This window comes from Malurus melanocephalus, unplaced genomic scaffold (assembly GCF_030028575.1).
Source record: "Malurus melanocephalus ecotype Western Australia unplaced genomic scaffold, MMel_1.1 scaffold_49, whole genome shotgun sequence".
Taxonomy (NCBI): domain Eukaryota; kingdom Metazoa; phylum Chordata; class Aves; order Passeriformes; family Maluridae; genus Malurus; species Malurus melanocephalus.
Genome location: NW_026623281.1, coordinates 1,903,273 through 1,922,094, shown reverse-complemented (window position 1 = coordinate 1,922,094; position 18,822 = coordinate 1,903,273). Strand labels below are relative to the sequence as shown.

The 18,822-nt window shown below is 40.6% G+C and overlaps 1 protein-coding gene across 1 annotated transcript in view; it reads right to left on the bottom strand.

Annotated features, from left to right (window-relative positions):
- Positions 1–861: 861 nt before the first annotated feature.
- LOC130573056 (putative threonine dehydratase) overlaps positions 862–18,822 on the bottom strand; it is a 30,986-nt gene continuing 13,025 nt past the window's right edge. The window contains exons 6-12 of the mRNA XM_057365205.1: positions 14,647–14,812; positions 14,105–14,201; positions 13,126–13,201; positions 12,342–12,467; positions 10,958–11,125; positions 10,591–10,648; positions 862–3,326 (exon numbers count right to left, since the gene is read on the bottom strand). Of these exons, the coding sequence (XP_057221188.1) occupies positions 3,228–3,326; positions 10,591–10,648; positions 10,958–11,125; positions 12,342–12,467; positions 13,126–13,201; positions 14,105–14,201; positions 14,647–14,812 (790 nt within the window). The 3' untranslated portion in view covers positions 862–3,227. The remainder of the gene's footprint in view (positions 3,327–10,590; positions 10,649–10,957; positions 11,126–12,341; positions 12,468–13,125; positions 13,202–14,104; positions 14,202–14,646; positions 14,813–18,822) is intronic.

Sequence of the window (18,822 nt, the reverse complement as noted above, 5' to 3'; positions counted from 1 at the left end):
AAGGATTTCTCCTCCTTTGATATGTAGCACAAGCTTGGGAGCACCAGAAAGCAAAGGTCTGTAATAGAAGAAAACTCTACAAATGTCAATACCCCAAACACGGTGGACTGCTTACAGTTACACAAACAGCAGAGAAAGCGACAGGACAACCAAAGCATCCAAATAAATGACTGGCAGGAATTACAGCCCAACCCCAGAGTGCTGCAGTTTGCTTTTCCATTCACAAATCTATATGCCTATGTTTGGGTTTAGCAAAAGTTTGACAGTAATACATCAAATGCACTTACTGCATTGTGGGATGTGGAGTTTGTGGATGTCCCAAAAGCAGCAGGCCAGAAGGCAAGTGAGGACATGCCACCTTGATGCTGCAAAAACATGTGCTGGCAGAGCTTTAGATGTTAATCCCGAGCTAGCAGGACCTGGCTGAAGAAATTAAGGCATCAGTGTGGGAAAGGATTTTGCTTCAATTAAAGGTACACCTTGTTTGCATCAGTCCTGGAAGAAGTTGTGCTGTGCCCCTGATGAACAGTGTGTCCCTAGGACAGCTCCCAAAGCCAAGGGGCTCAGTCCCAGTGCCACCACCCAGGTCAAGGCATCTTCTGCCACCACAGGCAAGATGGTGAACTGAAGGACTRGTTCACCAAAACTGGTGATAATTGTTGTGAGAATCCCTGAGGGTCTTTACTCCCCCATACAAGCCCAGCCTGGGACACCCTGCACCCAGAGCCTCCCACTGCCCAGGAGCTGCCAGGTACAGGCAAGGCCCAGTGCCAGGAGCAGCACCTCTCCCTAAGGTGCTGGAGAGTCCGTGCTGCACTTGTCCTGTGCTGGGAGCAGTCCAGAGCCTCCCCTGCCACCCCACAGGCCCAGCTGTGCTCTCCTTCCTGGCAGCTCAGAGTTCCCCCTTGCATAAATAATGTGGATTTTGAGCCAATGTCAATGACAGATAAAAGAAAAGAAAAAAAAAACCTGATTTTTTAAAATGAGGCTGCTATCATTATCACACAGGAGAATGACCAATCTTTCATTACTGAGGTGGCGCAGCACAGTTTTAATTATTTCTCAAATAAATACAATGTATAGATTTATATTTTGCTGATTTAACCACTTGGAAAATTTTTACATAATCATTAAAGTTATTTTTCAAGGTACATAAGAACACTATATAAAAATACTTCTTCAAATGAAACATTCAAAACCACATTATTAGATCTTTGAAATGCAATAGATCTTATTATACTATAAAAGGAAAAGGTTAGCMGCACAGGTATTTCATTATTCTTTCCAATTGCATACATTCATTCATGTGTTTAATTTCGAGGCTTTTTTTTCCCTTGGAAGATCTAGATTTTATCTTTTACGCCAATGAGACAACCTTTCTGACCACGGAGAAAGGAGTTGTGTCTGACAGGCTGTGATTTACAGGACCCAGGCCTATACCCCCCATTCTGGATGACAGTCAGGGAACAAAACTATTGGGGCATCAACAGTTTTCAGTTCTGTGTGCAAACCAATATGGCTCTTCCAAACCAGACCAAATCTGTAAACTCCTATTTTTTATTCAACATTTGTGGACTCCTGCTTCTTTTGGAGCCACAACAAGAAGGAGCAAATAGAGTATTTCCCAGAAAAATAATACTGCAGAGACAATATTATTATGGGCAGCCATAATGCTGCCCCTCCTCACCCCACCTTGCCCTTACAAGCTGAGCAACACAGAGAGAGATGGATCACAAAACCACAGAATGGCTTGGGCTGGAAGAGACCTTAAAGATCATTTAGTTCCAACCTCCCTACCATGGGCAGGGACACCTTTCACTAGACCAGAGTGCTCAAAGCCCCATCTAGCCTGCCCTTGAATCCTTCCATGCATGGGGCATCCATAACTTTTCTGGGCAAACTGTGTCAGTGCCTCATCACCCACACAATAAAGAATTTCTTCCTAAAACCCAATCTAAACCAGTCCTCTTTCACTTGAGAGCAATTGCCCCTTGTCCCATCCCTCCAAGCAGCTTTCCTGTAGGCCCCCTTCGGTACTGTAAGGTGCTAAAAGCTCTTCCTGGGGCTTAATGTGAATTCTGCCCAAAAGAAAAGGCACAACTATGTTATGTGCACATTCAGAAGAGGGCCTGAATTTCTCTTCCAGTTCTTGCCATCCCACTGTTGCATTCTTAGTTGGCCTCTGCCTGTAGTGATAAAAATGGTATTTAGGTCAATGTGTTCTTTRTTAATTGCATTAGCCATGTGCCTGAGACTTAGGCTTCCTCTTCTCCCTGCACTGCCTTTGGCTATTAGCATGTGGCCTTTAAATATATGTCACTATTAACAGTGTGCCTAATCTGTCAGGTGAGATGGATAGAGCCTGTTTTAGACAGACTAAGATGATCAGTGGAATGCTCATTACAAAATTCACATGAGTGGAGAGACTCCTTTTTATACAGAAACACACAAGWGTTTATATGCTACTTTTAATATTGAGTCTCCAAAAGCAGAGGGAAGAARTACATTTGTGTTGTGTTTATGAGGTCTAATCATACTCAGTACTTTTTTTTTTCAATTCCTGCAAAMTATTTTGGAATTTTATTTTGCAAATAGGATCATTTTCCCTCGGGAAAAAATAATTTTATAAAATATTGGCTTTTATCTTCCAAGGGTTTTTGGTTTATGTTTAAATTGTATGTTATTAGCACAATTTTTCCTCACATGGTAGCAAAGATCAAAACAGATATGTGTTCAAACCCACACACATGTACATATCTCCTGAAGCAGATCTCACAAGCAGAAAACTGCTTCTGGCTTGGAAACACACAAGTTCTGTACTTGCAGTGTGTCAAAGACCACCAGAAGGAGCTGCATTACTGTAACAAGGGGCATCAAAATATCTTTGAGAGGTCTTTATTCAGATGCAGAGAGAAATGCCTTCTCCTTGTTTGTTTRTGGAATATCATTGGATTCTACAAACTAGCTAAAATCCAGGCAGCCAGCTGACAATGAATTATGGAAATCCAACAGCAGCAGAGGCTAAGAGTTTTCCCTTAGCTAAACTAACCTTTTGAGTTTAACTTTTTTGCCAAAAGACATTTACTACATTTTGAGCAGGAAATAAATATCCTGAAACTATTTGCTAACTGTTCAGCTTTGCAAGATAATATTTGTTCTGAAAGCCTCAAGACTGGGGCTCTGTAGAATCCTCGTGAGAGACCCTCGTTCCCCCCGCGCTGTGCCCGTCACCGCTCAGTCCAGGCAGTTGTGGGGTAGCGTTCCAAGAGTGCATTCCTCAGCTGGGCTGTGTGGATCTTGTCTCTGGTCTCCACAGTGCAGATGACCTGGAAAAAGAATTAGGACCATTCCTGATGGCATGGGAGCAATCTCAGACAAAGCCATTTCCAACTTAATCCTACAATGTATTCATAAAAACAATCAGCTCAACATAAAAACTCTGGACCTCACATCCCCTGTCTAAACAGGTAAGAAAACTGACATTGCAGCCATCTGGAGCTCTTCCAGACCTTCTGCATGACCATAAAACCTTCCAAAAGCCCTAATTTATGGCCTTCAACATTTAAATAAGACAGGCTGATCCTCTGCTGCCTTCTGGGCAAGATGCTTGTCTGTTCTTGGCCTCCCTGAACACGTCTGTTAGTTGTTTCTGTTTTCCATTTCCTGGGGTATATACATGGCATTGCTGCCATCTTACCCACCTCTGACTCCTACTTCACTGTGTTTCTAGCAAATGTTTGTTCCAGTACCTCTATCCTTCAAGCCTTTGATATTCTCCTTCTCTTCTCTTTCATGGAGTTATCCTCCAGCTCTTTATCAACTCAGCAATATTTTGGCTGGTTTAACTTCTTACGCACCTTCTACTTTATTCCAGTTTTTGCTTGCTTATTGCATCACTTCTAGTTTTCTTTTATGGTTGTACTGCTGCTAAGTAAAACAAGTCAGGCAGGACTAATCTTGATAGTTTTTAAAAAAATTCTTCACTTGCTTCCAGAATACAACTGAAAACCTGCCATGTCGCTACTGAAAATAATAACTTCATTTTTTTTTTCAATTTTTCTACAATCTCTCCTTTCTGCATACTCACATCTCTGCCCCATCATTTGAAAGTCTGGGCACTAGCAAAGCTGAGGCATCAATGGAAAGGTGTAGGAGGAAATTGATACTTCACAATTTTAGACTCCTAACTTCCATCACTGCTGGCCCTACTGGAATTATCTCTGGTGTTCTAAGTGCCACATGGAAAAAAAGACCTCACAGAAACATTCTTTTTAGAMAGCAGCAAGGCAAAAAATACTCAAATCTGTTTACAAGGACATTTCTAACTTAGAACTTCGAGCTAATGTTTTCTGGAACTGTTTTAAAATAACAATAAACCTTTAGCAAAACTGTCGAAAACATAAAACACTAACACTCCAAAGTATTCTAAATAGCCATAAGCTCACCCAGTTAGAAAACTGGATACAGCTTCTCAAATATCCAYCATGAAATAAGCCACATTTCTGATCTGGTCTTGTAATTCTTTGTTTCTTGTGCTGAACACAGGTCTATTTGTTTGGTTCTTGGGAATGCAAATTAGATGCTAATTTCTTCTTCAAAAAAGTGGGATTTAGTCTCAAGAGAAGGACAGTCATAGAGAACAAGTAATAATGAGGGAAGGGGAGACAACACRATGATTGGGAAAAGTATCCAAGAGCACCAGTGTACCAAACATGCATTATCCATTCCCTGGTTCATATAAAATTCCTAAAGTTTGCAATTGTATCTTCAACCACACACACTCATCTCTCATGAAGCCTGTAATCAAAAAAAGCCACATTTTGCCCTTCCATCAATCATGCCTGGCTTGTCCTCTAAATCAATTGCTGCTCTTGGAACCAGTCTGGACTTGACAGATTCAGCCTTGAATGTCTGGCAGCAAGCAGTTGCTGTGCCCTGGGAGCAAGCACGGGAAAGCATTTTGATCGATAGCTAACTATCCTCTCTGCCCTTTCCTTTCTGCTCCTGATTGAAGGCAGACAGACCTCACTAGACTGGAGCCAGGGAGCTTGTGAACAGGTTGGAAAAAACGCTTTTTGTTCTGTGCATGCACCGCATCCAACAGCTGATAAGGGAGATAATATGTTGTAGTGCATCATAATAGTAACAGTATCGAAAACAAACAACTCCAGAAATTCACCTGGTTTTTCACACTTGTCAAAGAAAAGAATRGAGAACATTTGCTCCCAGCAGGAGTGAAGAGAGAATCACACACCTCAGGGCAGCTACAGGTCTCAACAGCAAGGGAGGCAAGAATTTACACTCTTGCTTAGATCCAATTTACACCGYAGTTTTACTTTCACAAACTGCTCTCTCTTGCTCGCTTCACCTGGGAAGCAGAATTTACATGAGTGTGCAACAGGGCACCCCTCACGTTCATGGGGMGGTTTATGAGGTTGTATTTATGTAGGATGAAGAAGCACCCCAGTACTATTCACTATAGGAGGTTGCATGCCTATTGATGACCTGAGAATAAGTGCTCCAAAATGTTCTTATTTAAGAACAAATAACAGAGCCTATTTCTTGATGTTTCTTGCACACCACACAAGATGACCCATGACAACTAGAGAAAAATTTACTTTAAATATATTTCATACTGATAAGCCCTCAGAGCTATACATGGGATTTTTGATCTTATTGGCTGCAGGGACACATATGCACAGCACACCTTTCTTTTCTGCATATCAAAAAACCCCACAAACCCAATAGCAACGGAATTTCTCTCCTACATATCATATCCTTGCTGGATTAAATAAATAAATAGCCAGAGAGACTGATATTTTACTGCATTTAAAGATCCACACCCTGTGGCAGGTAATCAAAAGACAGATTGCAGCCAAAGCCTTTAGTCAGCCTGTAATTTTTTTTTCCAGAGCAGGCCTACAAGTAATTAAAGACAAAAGAGATTTCACTGAATATTGATGGCTTGTGGGTTTCATTTAATGACTGAAAATAATTGAGGGAGCAGGACAAAGGCTAAAAAAAAAAAAGAAAAAGGAAAAAATTGATTACAAGTTATTACTGTGCAATGCCAAAATCCAGATGCATGAATTCAAATACTCATAGGGATTACATTGATTTCAGACAGAGGAAATTTCATAACTTCACCAAAGGAAAAAAWTTGCAAAGTTCTGTGTTGAATAGGGTGGGCATCTCTAGTCTCTTTTAATTTAATTTAACTTCACCTTTTAGATCRTATTTCCTAGATTTTAAAAATTAATTTGGCATCAGCTCCCTGATGCCTACTATCCAYAGATTGTGCAAATAAAAGCAGTGGGTGAACATGTTGTGCCAATGTTAGAGAGCAGAGGAAATGTGAGTAGTACTGCTGAATCAAGAGATTTCAGTCTTTTGTGCTTTTCCAGGCTCCATGTAAAGCTAATCCTAAGTAACTAGTAGAGTTCTTTATGTCTGTGACTCATCCGCTGAGCCTTTGTGTCCGGCTTCATTAATTCTAGAAATCAGATTCATCATCTTCTCCTAAAATGTTGGATTTACATAACTTGGTGTGTATGATAGACCATGTTTAGCAACATTACAGTTTTGTTTGCATGAAAGYCATTGGAGTTAGGAGTGAAAACTTYATTTATTTWCACTGGTTTCASTTCYATATTTAAAACARCAGGTTTAATTKCTATTTAAAAAATCAACAWCAGGGCAATTTTMTGAATAATTTAGTAAACACCCAGCGTAGGTTACTGTGCATTATAGATTATTTGGTAACAGCARCCCAGTTAATGGTTTGGGGATTAGCTGCCAGATTTTCCCCAAGGTCAGAGCGGTGGAATGAATGCTTGAGAAGGAGTGCAGCAGCTGTCAGTTGGTTGTGCAACCTGCACCCTTATCTTTTGGCAATTGGTGCATTCAGGTCGGTGAGCACGAGCACGGACAAGCTACTGCCACGTTACATAAATTGGATAATAATCCACCAGGAACATTTGTACCCTCCCAGAGCCAGGCTCTAATTCCCCAACTGGGGCAGRCTATTCTGTGCCACAGTCTGCCATGGAATGCCACTAAAGAACGTGACCGAATTCTTTGGGAGGGGCTCAGAAGAAATGGAGTGCTGAACTTCCACTTTGCAGCTGGGGAATGGAACAGAGCCTTGCCCAGGGTCATGCAGGAAATGCTTTAGGAATGATAGATAGCATCCTTCTGCATATCTCAGCTCTACTGCTCCTCTCTATTTGCCTCACAGGACCATAACAGGGAATATGTTGGCAACTGGGAACACTAATCCAAAATACTCCCTTCCAGCCTTTACAAAACGCAAGTTGGCCCAAATTRATTTATTCAAATTGACCTGAGCAGGCTAAAATAATTTACTGAGTTCTGTCCTGAGGTGAATGAACTGYATGTGGAAAAAAGGTATTACACCACACAAAGTTAGGAATTCCAGCACCAGTGGGACAATGTGTAATATTACTGAAAAGGGAAACATTTGATTTATGACTTCTTGCACAGACAAGAGGGAGACGTAATATGGTGGATGTTCTTTTTACAGCTGGTCTCTTCCAAGTTCTTTAAAACCACAGAATAAAAAGCTGCTGGGACAATTCAAGACCTTGCAGAACTCTCCTGGACCTGCCAGTCTGATTATGCTGGAGTTTCAGTGGTGAGGGGGAGACTTTTCTGGAAAGYTGATGAGTTCAAAGACATTTTTTTTTCAACTAGGTTGCCTGAGTCCAAAAATTAGCCACTCATTTAGCAGGCAAGCTGCTGATCTACTTCATAGCAAAGAATGTCCTTACCTTATTAAATTGCTTATTGATTTTGCTCATTGACTTTTCTCTGAGTCAATAACAGTATGAAATTAAAGGGACTTAAATGGTTTTAAAGAGATTTACAGATGGAAGCAATTTAAGTGATAAATTGCCCCAATTGAWTCTGAGGAATATTACCGATAGAGAATAGAGAAAGTTCACAGAAGCAAGTTGCAKCTTCCTCCCATGAATTGGGTAGTCCTTTAGATGTCTGTATCCAGTTGACTGGTGATACCAGGTGATTTTTTTTTCATTCTCTCAGATCTTTTCTATTCTGTCTAGATATTCCCATTCATCCTACCTGCTTCAATAGCTGTAAATGKGAAGCCTACCAGACCGGTTATTTTTCTGATTTGCTAAGAGTTATCTATTTCAATATAGGGACTTTGGAARTAGTTTCCTAACCACTCAGGTAAGAGTGAATTAGGGTGTAGCCCTCTGCAAGAAAGAAATCCAGAATGATTGATGAGAGAAGAGAATCTAAACTGGAGGGATGAGCAGGCAGAATCCTTAAGAAACTCCCATATTGTTCCAAAGAACACAAGCAGCTGATCCCCCTGCACAAGGCACTTCTTAGTCTAATATAGACATATTCCATCCTTTTTTCTTTTTAGTGAAAACAAATCTCTTTTTTTTTTGCCAGTAAGATGTTCCAAAAGTGGGGTTTTTCCCCCCAGAAGTGTAGTTTGAATGTAAAATTTCATTTTAGAAAGTCCTTACGGTTTCATGAAATGAGACTATCAGCAAGGATCTTCCCACAGAGTGTTCTAGCATGCACTAGATGAGCAAACACTAACCCAGACAGGCATTTCRCTAGAATGAAAAAAATATAAATAACAAAGCAGCTCTATCATTCTGATAATCAGTGACTAGAAGCCAAGTTTCTCTTCTTAGGAAATAAAGGAGTAAACCTAAAATGATGACTTAATACTGAAGTAATAATCGTGACAGGACAGATTTAATGTTTCAAATAAGCATCTACACTTGCTGCTCTGTTYTGTCAAACACTTCATATCCACAGTCAAAAGTACACATTAAAGTCAGAATAAAATGGGTATAGCTGCAGTGCCTTTCTTGTTCTTACCACCAGTTCAGCACATGGTGGTCAYTTTGGTTCTTGATCCAGGTTTAAATTCATGCTTAATTTTATATGCTGTGATTTATATAACATAAGCTTAAAACGTTGTGATGGCATGGGTCTTTGGCTCTTAGAAACAACAAAGAAAAAAGCAAAACAYCCCTTACATGTATAAGCTTYAMTAYGAAAATATGKGGGTTTTCCCATATGTAGACAGAGCAAATGCTTAAAAATAAATTCTGTATTTTACAGATCTTAATTACATGTGTTTTAATTTTTTTAAAATAAAAGCTTCACAATTCACTAGGTGTCACCAGATAGAGTTGCCTRCAAAGAACTGAGGTCTGTACGTCTRGGTCATTACTTTAYACTTCACATCTAATTATCCAATAGCCTCTCCCAGACTTATTAAAAGCCATCATGCAAACCCAACATCCAGTTAAATTATTCAGGGATGCAAGTTCTTCCCTTMAATCTTCTTGTAGTACAACACAGTCAGATTCTTGAAGTGGACAGTTGGTAAAAATACACTGGTTTAAGTGCAGAGAATAGCACATAGAACTKTTTTCACTCAAGGCCTTCATTTACTAAAAAGAAAAAAAAACCCCAAACCTAAAACAGTAAATTCCATTTAATTTGCTTAATAGCATTAATAAAAACTACAAGCCTCATTTCATAAAAATGGCATTGAAAACTTGAATCTATCCTGTAGTAAAAAGGGTTTCCAGAGCTAAGTGAGTCATTCAGTCAGAGGGATTTGTCCACCTCGTGTAGCAAGAGTCACGCTATCGCCAAGTCACCCAAAGCAGTGAGCTGGCCTATCATTATGGCACACTGCAGAACAACGTGGGCTTGGCCCCAGATGCTTGAGAGAACTGATATCACATTCTGAGAGATGTTAATGAACTTTATTGTACTACAGTAATCTTTGATCTACCTCTTCTTTATATCTGCAAGTGAAAACACTGAGCAGGTTTTTGCATCCAGGTGGGAAATTAAATGACAGAACCAAAGAACTTGCTTACCCAGTAACATTGCTGGACCCCAGTCACGAGCCTTCAGCAAAGATCCCTAATTTGATTCCACCTGTGGTTTCACAAACTAAGCCAGGTTGGACTTGGACAGTGATAGCATGGAATCAGTAAGACCACATCTCTGCCAAACCAGTTGAAATAAGGGATACACCAAATGAGACACCATTAACTGGTAACAGCACTTCACTGTCACTGCATCCAATGCTCAACAAAGGAATAATGGCTTTCCTCTGTGCTCTCAGTGGATAAGAAACAAAATTGAGGCCCTGGTTAAGAAGGAGGATTCCTTAAGAGTAAGGGTGATCTCCACRTTGCTTTAAGGCAAACATGTCAGACAATTACAGCCAGCCTACACAGCTGGCTCTTCAAGTTCTGGACGGATGCTGCAGCTTGCTCACTCCCTCCAGCACCCTGTCACGCACGTCAGGGGGTTCACAACAATGCAACACCTGGAGTATTTCACCAGGGTGTTGCAACAGCAGGTTAAACTGGTCCTGTGTTATTTATATGCCTGTTGAGTGTTTGGCAAGATGCTGTGTAGCWCTGAGGAAATAATCTCTCACACTGTGCACACTATGCTGGACTTCTTCGACACAGGTATAAATAACACAGGAAAACAGAATAAACCAGGGGAGGCCAGTACTACCAGAGAAACTGAAATTGCATCTCATCTTACCTGGACGGTGAACAGCTCAGACGTCACAAATGTGCGTTCTTGTTTGATATCCAAAACTCTAGATCAAATAAGGGACAAATTAGAGATCACGACAAACCCCTGTCATTGCAAAACAGTTTCTGTAAGTGTTTGGACAGTAACTCTCTTTGCTTCTTTTTGAATTAGACACAATTCTATGCCACAAAGGTGCTTTCAGAATGGAAAAAAAAAAAGAAGAAAAGCTTTTCTGCAATGTAACAAGAAAAAAACCTTTGATTAATTAATTACTTACAGACTTGGCTTCAGAGAAGTTTTGAACCATTTCCCAATCTTTAATAATCTTTCTGCTACTCTGTGATTATATTTCCTGACTATTAGTCTGATTTACCTTACTTCTTCCCGAGCCAAAAGCTCCAGTAGCTTTGACATGTCTCCTGGGCAGTCAGCAATCACAAGGGAAAATCGGCACACTCTGCTGTCGAGGGTCAGGGCACGAGCAATGCACTGTTGCARCAAATGTAATTCCAGGTTTCCACTGCATAAAACAACTGCCACTCTAAAAGCAGAGAGAAAAATAAGAATTTTGATTAGCACTTGCCTGTTTATAGGAACCATAAATCATAAATACTGTATCAAAATCAGCCTAAGGTCTGCTAGAACCTCCCCTCAGTCAGTATTACATGCCAGAGGGCTCCGGGCTCTCAATATCCATTGCAAGCAGGGAGGGAAGGCCTAGAAACTGGTTGCATTTTCTGGTCTGAAGTGTTGTTTTCATTTTGCATTTCCTAGAAATTTGAGTTTTGTTAGAGATCATTAGCTGAAGAATTGGAGGTCTAGGTTTCAAGTTTTAAAATTTGACATAATTCTCCCCTGGAAGTTCTAAGTTTCAGCCTCTTATTGATCAGACAATCAGTATGTATGTTCAAGGCTTTCTGTAACCACTAATTGAATTCATCTCAATCCTGAAAAAAAGTGCAGAAATGTTTGAAGAGCAAGTGAAGAGCCATATGATTATGAAGATCWCTCTCTGCAGAGTCAAACCTAACCTCTTCAAAATCAACCCTTTGCCTTTCTCTTTTATTTTAGTCATACTGAAATGTGTTGCTGCTCCGTGTGTACTCTGCCAGCACCTTTTGAAGAATTGCCTCGGGAGTATTTTAGTGCAGTGGAAATTTTATTTTGTCTTGAGGTCATTTATGTTTAAATACATTCTGGACCAAATAAATACATTGAGCCAAGGCTCAATCCACTTAAGTGCCAAGTCCTCAAGCTGAGGCAAGGCAGCACTTACCCACACRTTCAACACTAAGCACAAGGATAATCCTCTGTCCCTCTGTGTGGACAATCCTCAGGACTGGGAGGCACTGGGTGCCACTGGGTGACTGCAGCAGACAACCTAGCTATGCCCCACCACAGACAGAGCTGCATTCCACAAGTGGAATGAGAGGAGACAGCAGGCTGACAAAAGCAGGATATTGTCCTGGCAGGTGTGAATTGCCTTGTGGAGCTGTAACTGCCTTTCCCCAAAACATCTGAGAATCAGGGAAAAGGATGAGATTTGTCAGGTCTCCAGGCTGGCACTCTGTTGTTCAACACAATCTTACCACCTGTGACTGGTCTATTCAGTCTGAAGTTACTGCCACTGATGACCCATTGCCAGTACTGGGGCAGGAACTGCTCTGTCACCCATAGGACAAGCAGCTTTTCACCATTTCCTGGGACCAAGGTGCTCTGTCCCATACTTTTTGCTCCATTTGCAATAGCTGCTGTACCTTTTACCCTTTAAGTCAGGCAGCTTCCCTGCCACCAGTGCTGCAAGCCCAATGGCCCCTTCTGCATCGACCGTAGCTCGCTCATACTCCAGCAATCTCAGCATTGAAATGAGGATGTCCTCCTCCCTRAAAGCAAGAGACTTAGGTCAAAACAAATGAAATCAAAAGAGTTCCCAAAAGCATTTATGTGTAACTGGGTTCTTGCCGTTCTCRCAAGGTGGTGTTAGAGAATGCTGTGCTGCTGGGGGTGAATGTACRTCTCAGACTCATTATTACCTGAAAGACAGGATGGCTTTTTTTACTAGAAATATGGACTAAATCCTAGTAGTAAATATATTCCACAAATTTGGCCTTTTTTGTGAAGATTTAGAAGAGGTTTGTCAAGSGCTGACTTCACAACAAGGACAAGTTTTATAACCAGAACACAATCAGATAGAGGTGGCAGGTGCAATTTTGGCCAAAGGATCATTCTGGGTGATGCTTTTAGTTATATCATCAAGTCCTGCAAGGAGTATGGAATTGGACTTGATCCTTTCTGGATGTCATCCAGTTTTGGATATTCTGTGATTCTCTGATGTGTGGGTCTGCGTTCAATGCCTTCAGTGCCCCTCTTAGAAGGAAAGGGACCCCATCCCCATGCTCCCAGAGTCTCTGCATGATGGCAGCTCCTGCCAACCTGCTCTCCACTGGAGAGCCACCATACCCTGGTGGCACAGCACATTTTTCATACACAACCATGTTCATGCACTATTCTTCATTTCAACTGTTTTTTTTTTTCACCTACCTCACAGCAACAACTTTATCCACAAGCTTCCCAGTCAGCTGCAAAGAATTGCTGCCAAAGCAAACTCCACTCACATCTGTAGATTTCAAAAGACAAAAATATGAAGTTGGCCACTTTAGACATATTCAATATTTTTTATAGTCCTGGCTGGTTTTTGTCCTTAATGAATGCAGCACACTGCTGTTACATGACCTTAAATTGCTTGATTTTTTTTTCACTTGACAGAAATGTGTTTGGTAATGAGAGACCAAATCTCACAGTAAGATTTTGCCTTTTTGGAGTCCTTCAAGAAAATTCTGATACTTCACTAGCATTGTTGCACTGTTAGAGTGACCCTGCAGCCCAGTGCTTTTCATTGTTCAATGAGGCTTGAAGGAGAGGGGACCCAAACACAGCACTGGGCTTGTTAGCTAAAGCAGGACAGTTGGCTAAGAGTGCAGACACAGGCAGAGCTTACCTAGAGAAATTAGAAGTTTTTTATAAAACTCCCATTTAACCCAAAACTACCAGAGATTTGAATATCAGGCAAAAAGGATGTTCTTAAATTGCTTAATATTTGAGGTTTTTTGAGCAGTTGATATGGAAACAACTGCACCATTTATAAACACTGCTGTTCTAAGAACAGTCTTGTGTCTAAATATTTAAGCACTGCATCATTTTCCTGCCTTTTCACAAATTAGTCTTTCACACAAGAGATTTCCCATTAGCTTCACTGGTTTAGATGCTGGTTTACATACACAATGTTCAGATAAATACTCTCATATTTCTAAGTATTCTTGTGCATTGGAAATAGTATTGTACTCCAGAGGGCAGGTGGGGGAAATGTGGCAGATGTTGCTCTTACAACGTGAAATAAATTCTGACTCTTCAGAGAATTCCTTTAAAACACATTTGAACTGAAATAATAAGAAAATTATTTAGCTAGAGAAATCTGTTACAACCTTTATTTTACCTCCAAAGGAATAATGCATTTTCTCACCTCCATAGAAGTGATGATTGTTGTAGGCCTGGTCTTCAGTTGGGTGGCCAGCTTTTAAGGACTGTTGCAATACTGGGAAACTTTCAGATTCAACCCCCTGAAGAAGAGAGATGTTGCCACTTTTCTATTGAACCAGTTATAACAGAGGTTACCACYAAAGTAGACAGCAAAACCTACAGGAAGTTTCCTATTCAAATCAACAATTAATTTCAAAATGCAAAACAACCATGCTACCACCAAACTTATTCTGTTGTTCACTTAGGACCAAATTTTTCTGATTAAGGACTTATTTCAAAACACAGAACTGGATTTCATTTGCTTTGGAAAAGCCTTCTCACATTTTTCTCTTAAATSCAGCCAAGCAGCCATGGAATAGGCTGGTTCTAACAGAGTCTTCTCTGAAGCAAAGCAAAGGGATCAGAGAGTTCCTGGCCCCAGCATACGCAGTCTCTGCAAGTGCGTCATGAGATACCAGCGTCTTTTGTAAACAGCTGTGGTGAAAGCTGCCCAAATGCACACTTAATAGGTGAAAGGCAACTTACAATTACAGAAATATGTGGGTTGAGGTGTTTGAGTGCAGCAGCTGACCCTGCCAGCAAGCCACAGTGGCCTCCTGCMGGGAAGATCACTGCATCCAGCTTTGGCACCTGCTCGTACATCTCCAGCCCCACGGTTCCCAGGCCTGACAGGTAAACAGCACTGTCCTCCCTGTGGGAAGGAAGGGCACACATCAGCAGGGGTCACAGTAATGCAGTAATAATTCAATCTACTGATTTCAAGACATTACTATTTTCAAGTAGAAAAAGATAAATATGAGAGCAAACTAGCAGCACATGAGGGGAGGAGGTGATGCAACTGAACAGTGCCATCAGATGGACTATCACACAACTGCTACCTACTGGGAGAAAACTTGTGCTGTTGACAAGCCCCTCAAAGAACCTTCAGACTGAAAAGCATTTAACTCCCATTGTTATCAGGTGTTTACAGAGCTGGCAGGGAGAAGTCATGTTTCCATTGCCTTCACTTCCTTCAGGTTCATAAATTTTAAATGTTGCTGTCCAAACTAAAAGCAAAACCTCAAAAAGAAATCTCCTGCTCTTTACTGATCAGAGGATTTGATGTTTGTGATGAATGGAAATTTTCATGAGATTTAAGCAGTATGTTCAACCTCACAAAYACCAAATAGATTACCAGAGCTGTCTTTCCTCACTCCTTGGCCAATATCTGATACCTTCCCATTACTCTGGAAGACTCTGGAAGGGTAAGTGAAGCTTTAGTCATGCCAAAATACTCACTGGTAAAATACTTTCAGGCAAATGTAATATAAAGAATAAGGACAAACAGATTGAAAAAAATGGAAGAAAACTCCACTATACTGTCATGTGACTGACTTGGATCTGCTTCTAAAAGCTGGTTTGCATTTTATTTACAAGTTAGCAATGACATAAATGTAGAACTATACATGCAAAAAGAAMTATGAGCTGTCTGTATGTTCTGCTCTTTCTGGCAAACAGAATTATAGATCCAATGATTTTACTTGATTTACTTGACCCAAGGATGTCTGGGTACTAGGAAAGCTTTTATGACTGTTAGACGTGCACAGAGAGGCTTGGATTAGGAGTGCAGAATGCCTGCAAGATGGAGACTAAAGTCCTTAAGAAGTTACCTCACATATATGTCAAGACACTGAAAATTCTTCAGGGCAAGAATCTGTAAAACTGCAGAGGAAAGGATGGGATTAATGAACTTCCACTCCTGTAGCACAGCTAAAGACAAAGGCAACAAATCATAGTGGGATGGGTAACTGAACCCTTGTATTTAYTGTCTTAATCAAGATACTTAAGGAGCTCTCTTTCTTTATATATGTGACAAAATATATCACTCGCCTCCAGAATAATTCTGAAGCCTTATTCCCAAATAAAATTCAGATCTGAGTTTGTGGAGCTACTGCTGCCATGGTTACATGGAAAGCCCCAGCAACCTACAAAAATGAATGAGGACTTGGGATATTCAATGTAGGAATAAAGCTTTTTTAACAACTGAAAACTGTCCAAATGAGACTGCTCTGGRTGTGGAGAGCTGTCTGCAATTTGAATCAATGTTTCAGATAATCATGTTTTGCTTGCTAACATCCACTTGAAACATCAGWTCACTGATCGGCCTTCAGCTTTTATAACAAATGGGTGATTTTCTTTGCATTGTGACTGATAACTTTCGCTTTATAAAAGCAAACATATCTCTGAGTATCATGTCATTGAGGCAAAACGAAGGAACAGGACAGATAACTCTAAAAACTGTAGATTGAAACAAGTATTTTTGAGCCAAAGGTAGAACCTTGGATATTTCCCTTCTGAAATGTGTGATACATCAGCAATCAAAGGTGGGCTGTCAGGCTTCAGYTTCCCAATGAAGTTTTGGGGTGGCAGCTAAAAGGCTCTGTTCCCATCTGCTCCAAGTAAAGGGCTCAGAAGCTGTTGGGTAGAGTAACAGACTAAATGTTACTCTAGATCCAGATCACAAATGACCAGGTCTGATCAGCATTTAGATATGGAATTACATGAGAATAAAAAGGGCTTTCAAAGAAGGAAGGTRTGTAATTCAACCTGCAGCACTCTTTCCTTTCTGATTCACAAAGGAATCTTTCTCACATCATTGCAGAGGTTCTGAGTTAGTTATTGGCAATAGTCACATTGCATTTACAATGAGGTCCTAAGCCCCTATAGTTAGTAAAAATTTCATGACACCTAGGCAGCAATTAGGCAGACTAAATGAYTGAATTCCAATTTGAAAAATCACATTTCCTTCCTGGGATTTCCCAGGAAGTTGCAGGTGGATAAAAAGTACCTTTCCCCTATTTGAATTCTTGCATGGTCATTTTCATGACACAGTATTTTAATTGCACTCAAGAAATGGGCAGAACTGACAATGACACACCCAGCTGCAGGCATTGCCCATGCTGGTACAGCCCAAGGCAGTCACGTAATGTCTGCTCCAGGAAGGGGACAATGAATTACTGGGTAAGGAGACCCARATTGCTAGGGATTTTATGCAAGCAAGAATTAAATTGAAATGACATTTCAGAAGTTCCATTCTAACACTTGGGAGATCAGCTGGTATTTTACAAATGGCTTTGGCAAGTGACAAAGAATGTGTGTCAGAGCCACACTGGAGAAGACTGTCTATCCATAAAGGCTTACATTACTCTGGGAAATCTCTCCCAGTCTACACTTAACAAAATATGTTTCAGACATCCCATTGTGAAAAGGCTCACAACTGCAGTGGGCTTTTTTTTTTTCCTTTTTTCTTTTTCAGTGAAGAATTGCATCTGTGAGGCTTCAATTAAACATAGCCACAGATTGAATAACTCTGTTTCTTGTAACCTGAAACCTGGAATAAATCAGAGTGCTTTAATATTATTAATGGTAGCATGTACATATAGATTTCCTCAGTGTTGGATGTGAAGTCCTACGCATACATTGTCCCTGGAGCTTCATGAACCTGGAGAACATCTACCTTATGTAACATAAATCATTATTTGGGGAGGAGGGAAAGTTTAAACATAAAACTACAAAATAATAATTTAGTTCATGTGTGCGAATGTGATAGCAGATGCAAGCCAGCTGGAAGTAAACACGAGTTGAAAAATGGCTGACAGAAATTTGGAAATCACAAAGTTATGGAAAACTGTGGTTTTCAAAGCAGCCTAAAAGTGTTTAAAATTCTTTCAGGCACCTCATTCCCCCACTGAAAATCCCAGTCTGGGACAAGACTGTGCCCATGGTGACAGACAAGGCACAAGAACCAGCGCTGTGTGTCACTGGCTGCTGSTGGAACTAACAGAGCAGCTGAACAGTACAGTTTTTAGTATTGCCTTCCCAATACACCAGCTGGGAAAGAAGTGAGGCCTCTCTCTGTTCTGCTCATCTGGGATCTTCTTTCCAAGCAACATCACTCACTATTGTGTTTTAGGCAGCGGTGCTGGGAGCTGGAGGGGAATAGGCACTCACAGAAAAAGATGCCATCCAAACATCAAGAGCCTGCACAGAAGCAGCAATGGTAAGGGGAGAATAACATTCTAGCTCAGTGAATCAGAGGGACCACTGATAATGTGGAAATCTTGCAAACAAACAAATAAAAGGGTGGAGGAAAGGTACAAGAGGCTGCAGATTAAAGCGGAAAGGGAAAATATATCAATTCTAGGCGTTTTTTTACTGTGTAATCTCATYTATGTTTTTGTTAGATCTGCCTTGTCCAGTGACCTCAAACTCTTCAAACTAAGATTTATGCTCATCCTTAGCTACTTTAAATATATGTGTGAAGCAGCCTCTTAATCAGCTTTTTTCAAGGTAGTATCAGTTTTGTTCCTCACACCAGGTAAGTAAGAACCTTAGAGCATTAACCTTCTCTTGCTCAACATTATCCCACTGCACCTTTTGTGTTAAAGATTGACTTTTACCACCTTAACTCCAAATAGAGAGGTCAGAAATGAACATTAGTCTTAATGCTTTCTTACAGAGTTCCTATAGAGTTAACATATAGTCACTATCATATTAGCCCATAGGAATCCCTAATCACAAAATTTCCCTAATTTGGAGCAACAGAAGGGTGTTTTATTTTGATTTCCATCCCCAACTGTTTTAGAAAGACCTGATTTAWGCCTGGGAACATGTAACTGTCCATATTCCAGGTAAGAGGAGCATTTTGATGACCTGTGATAA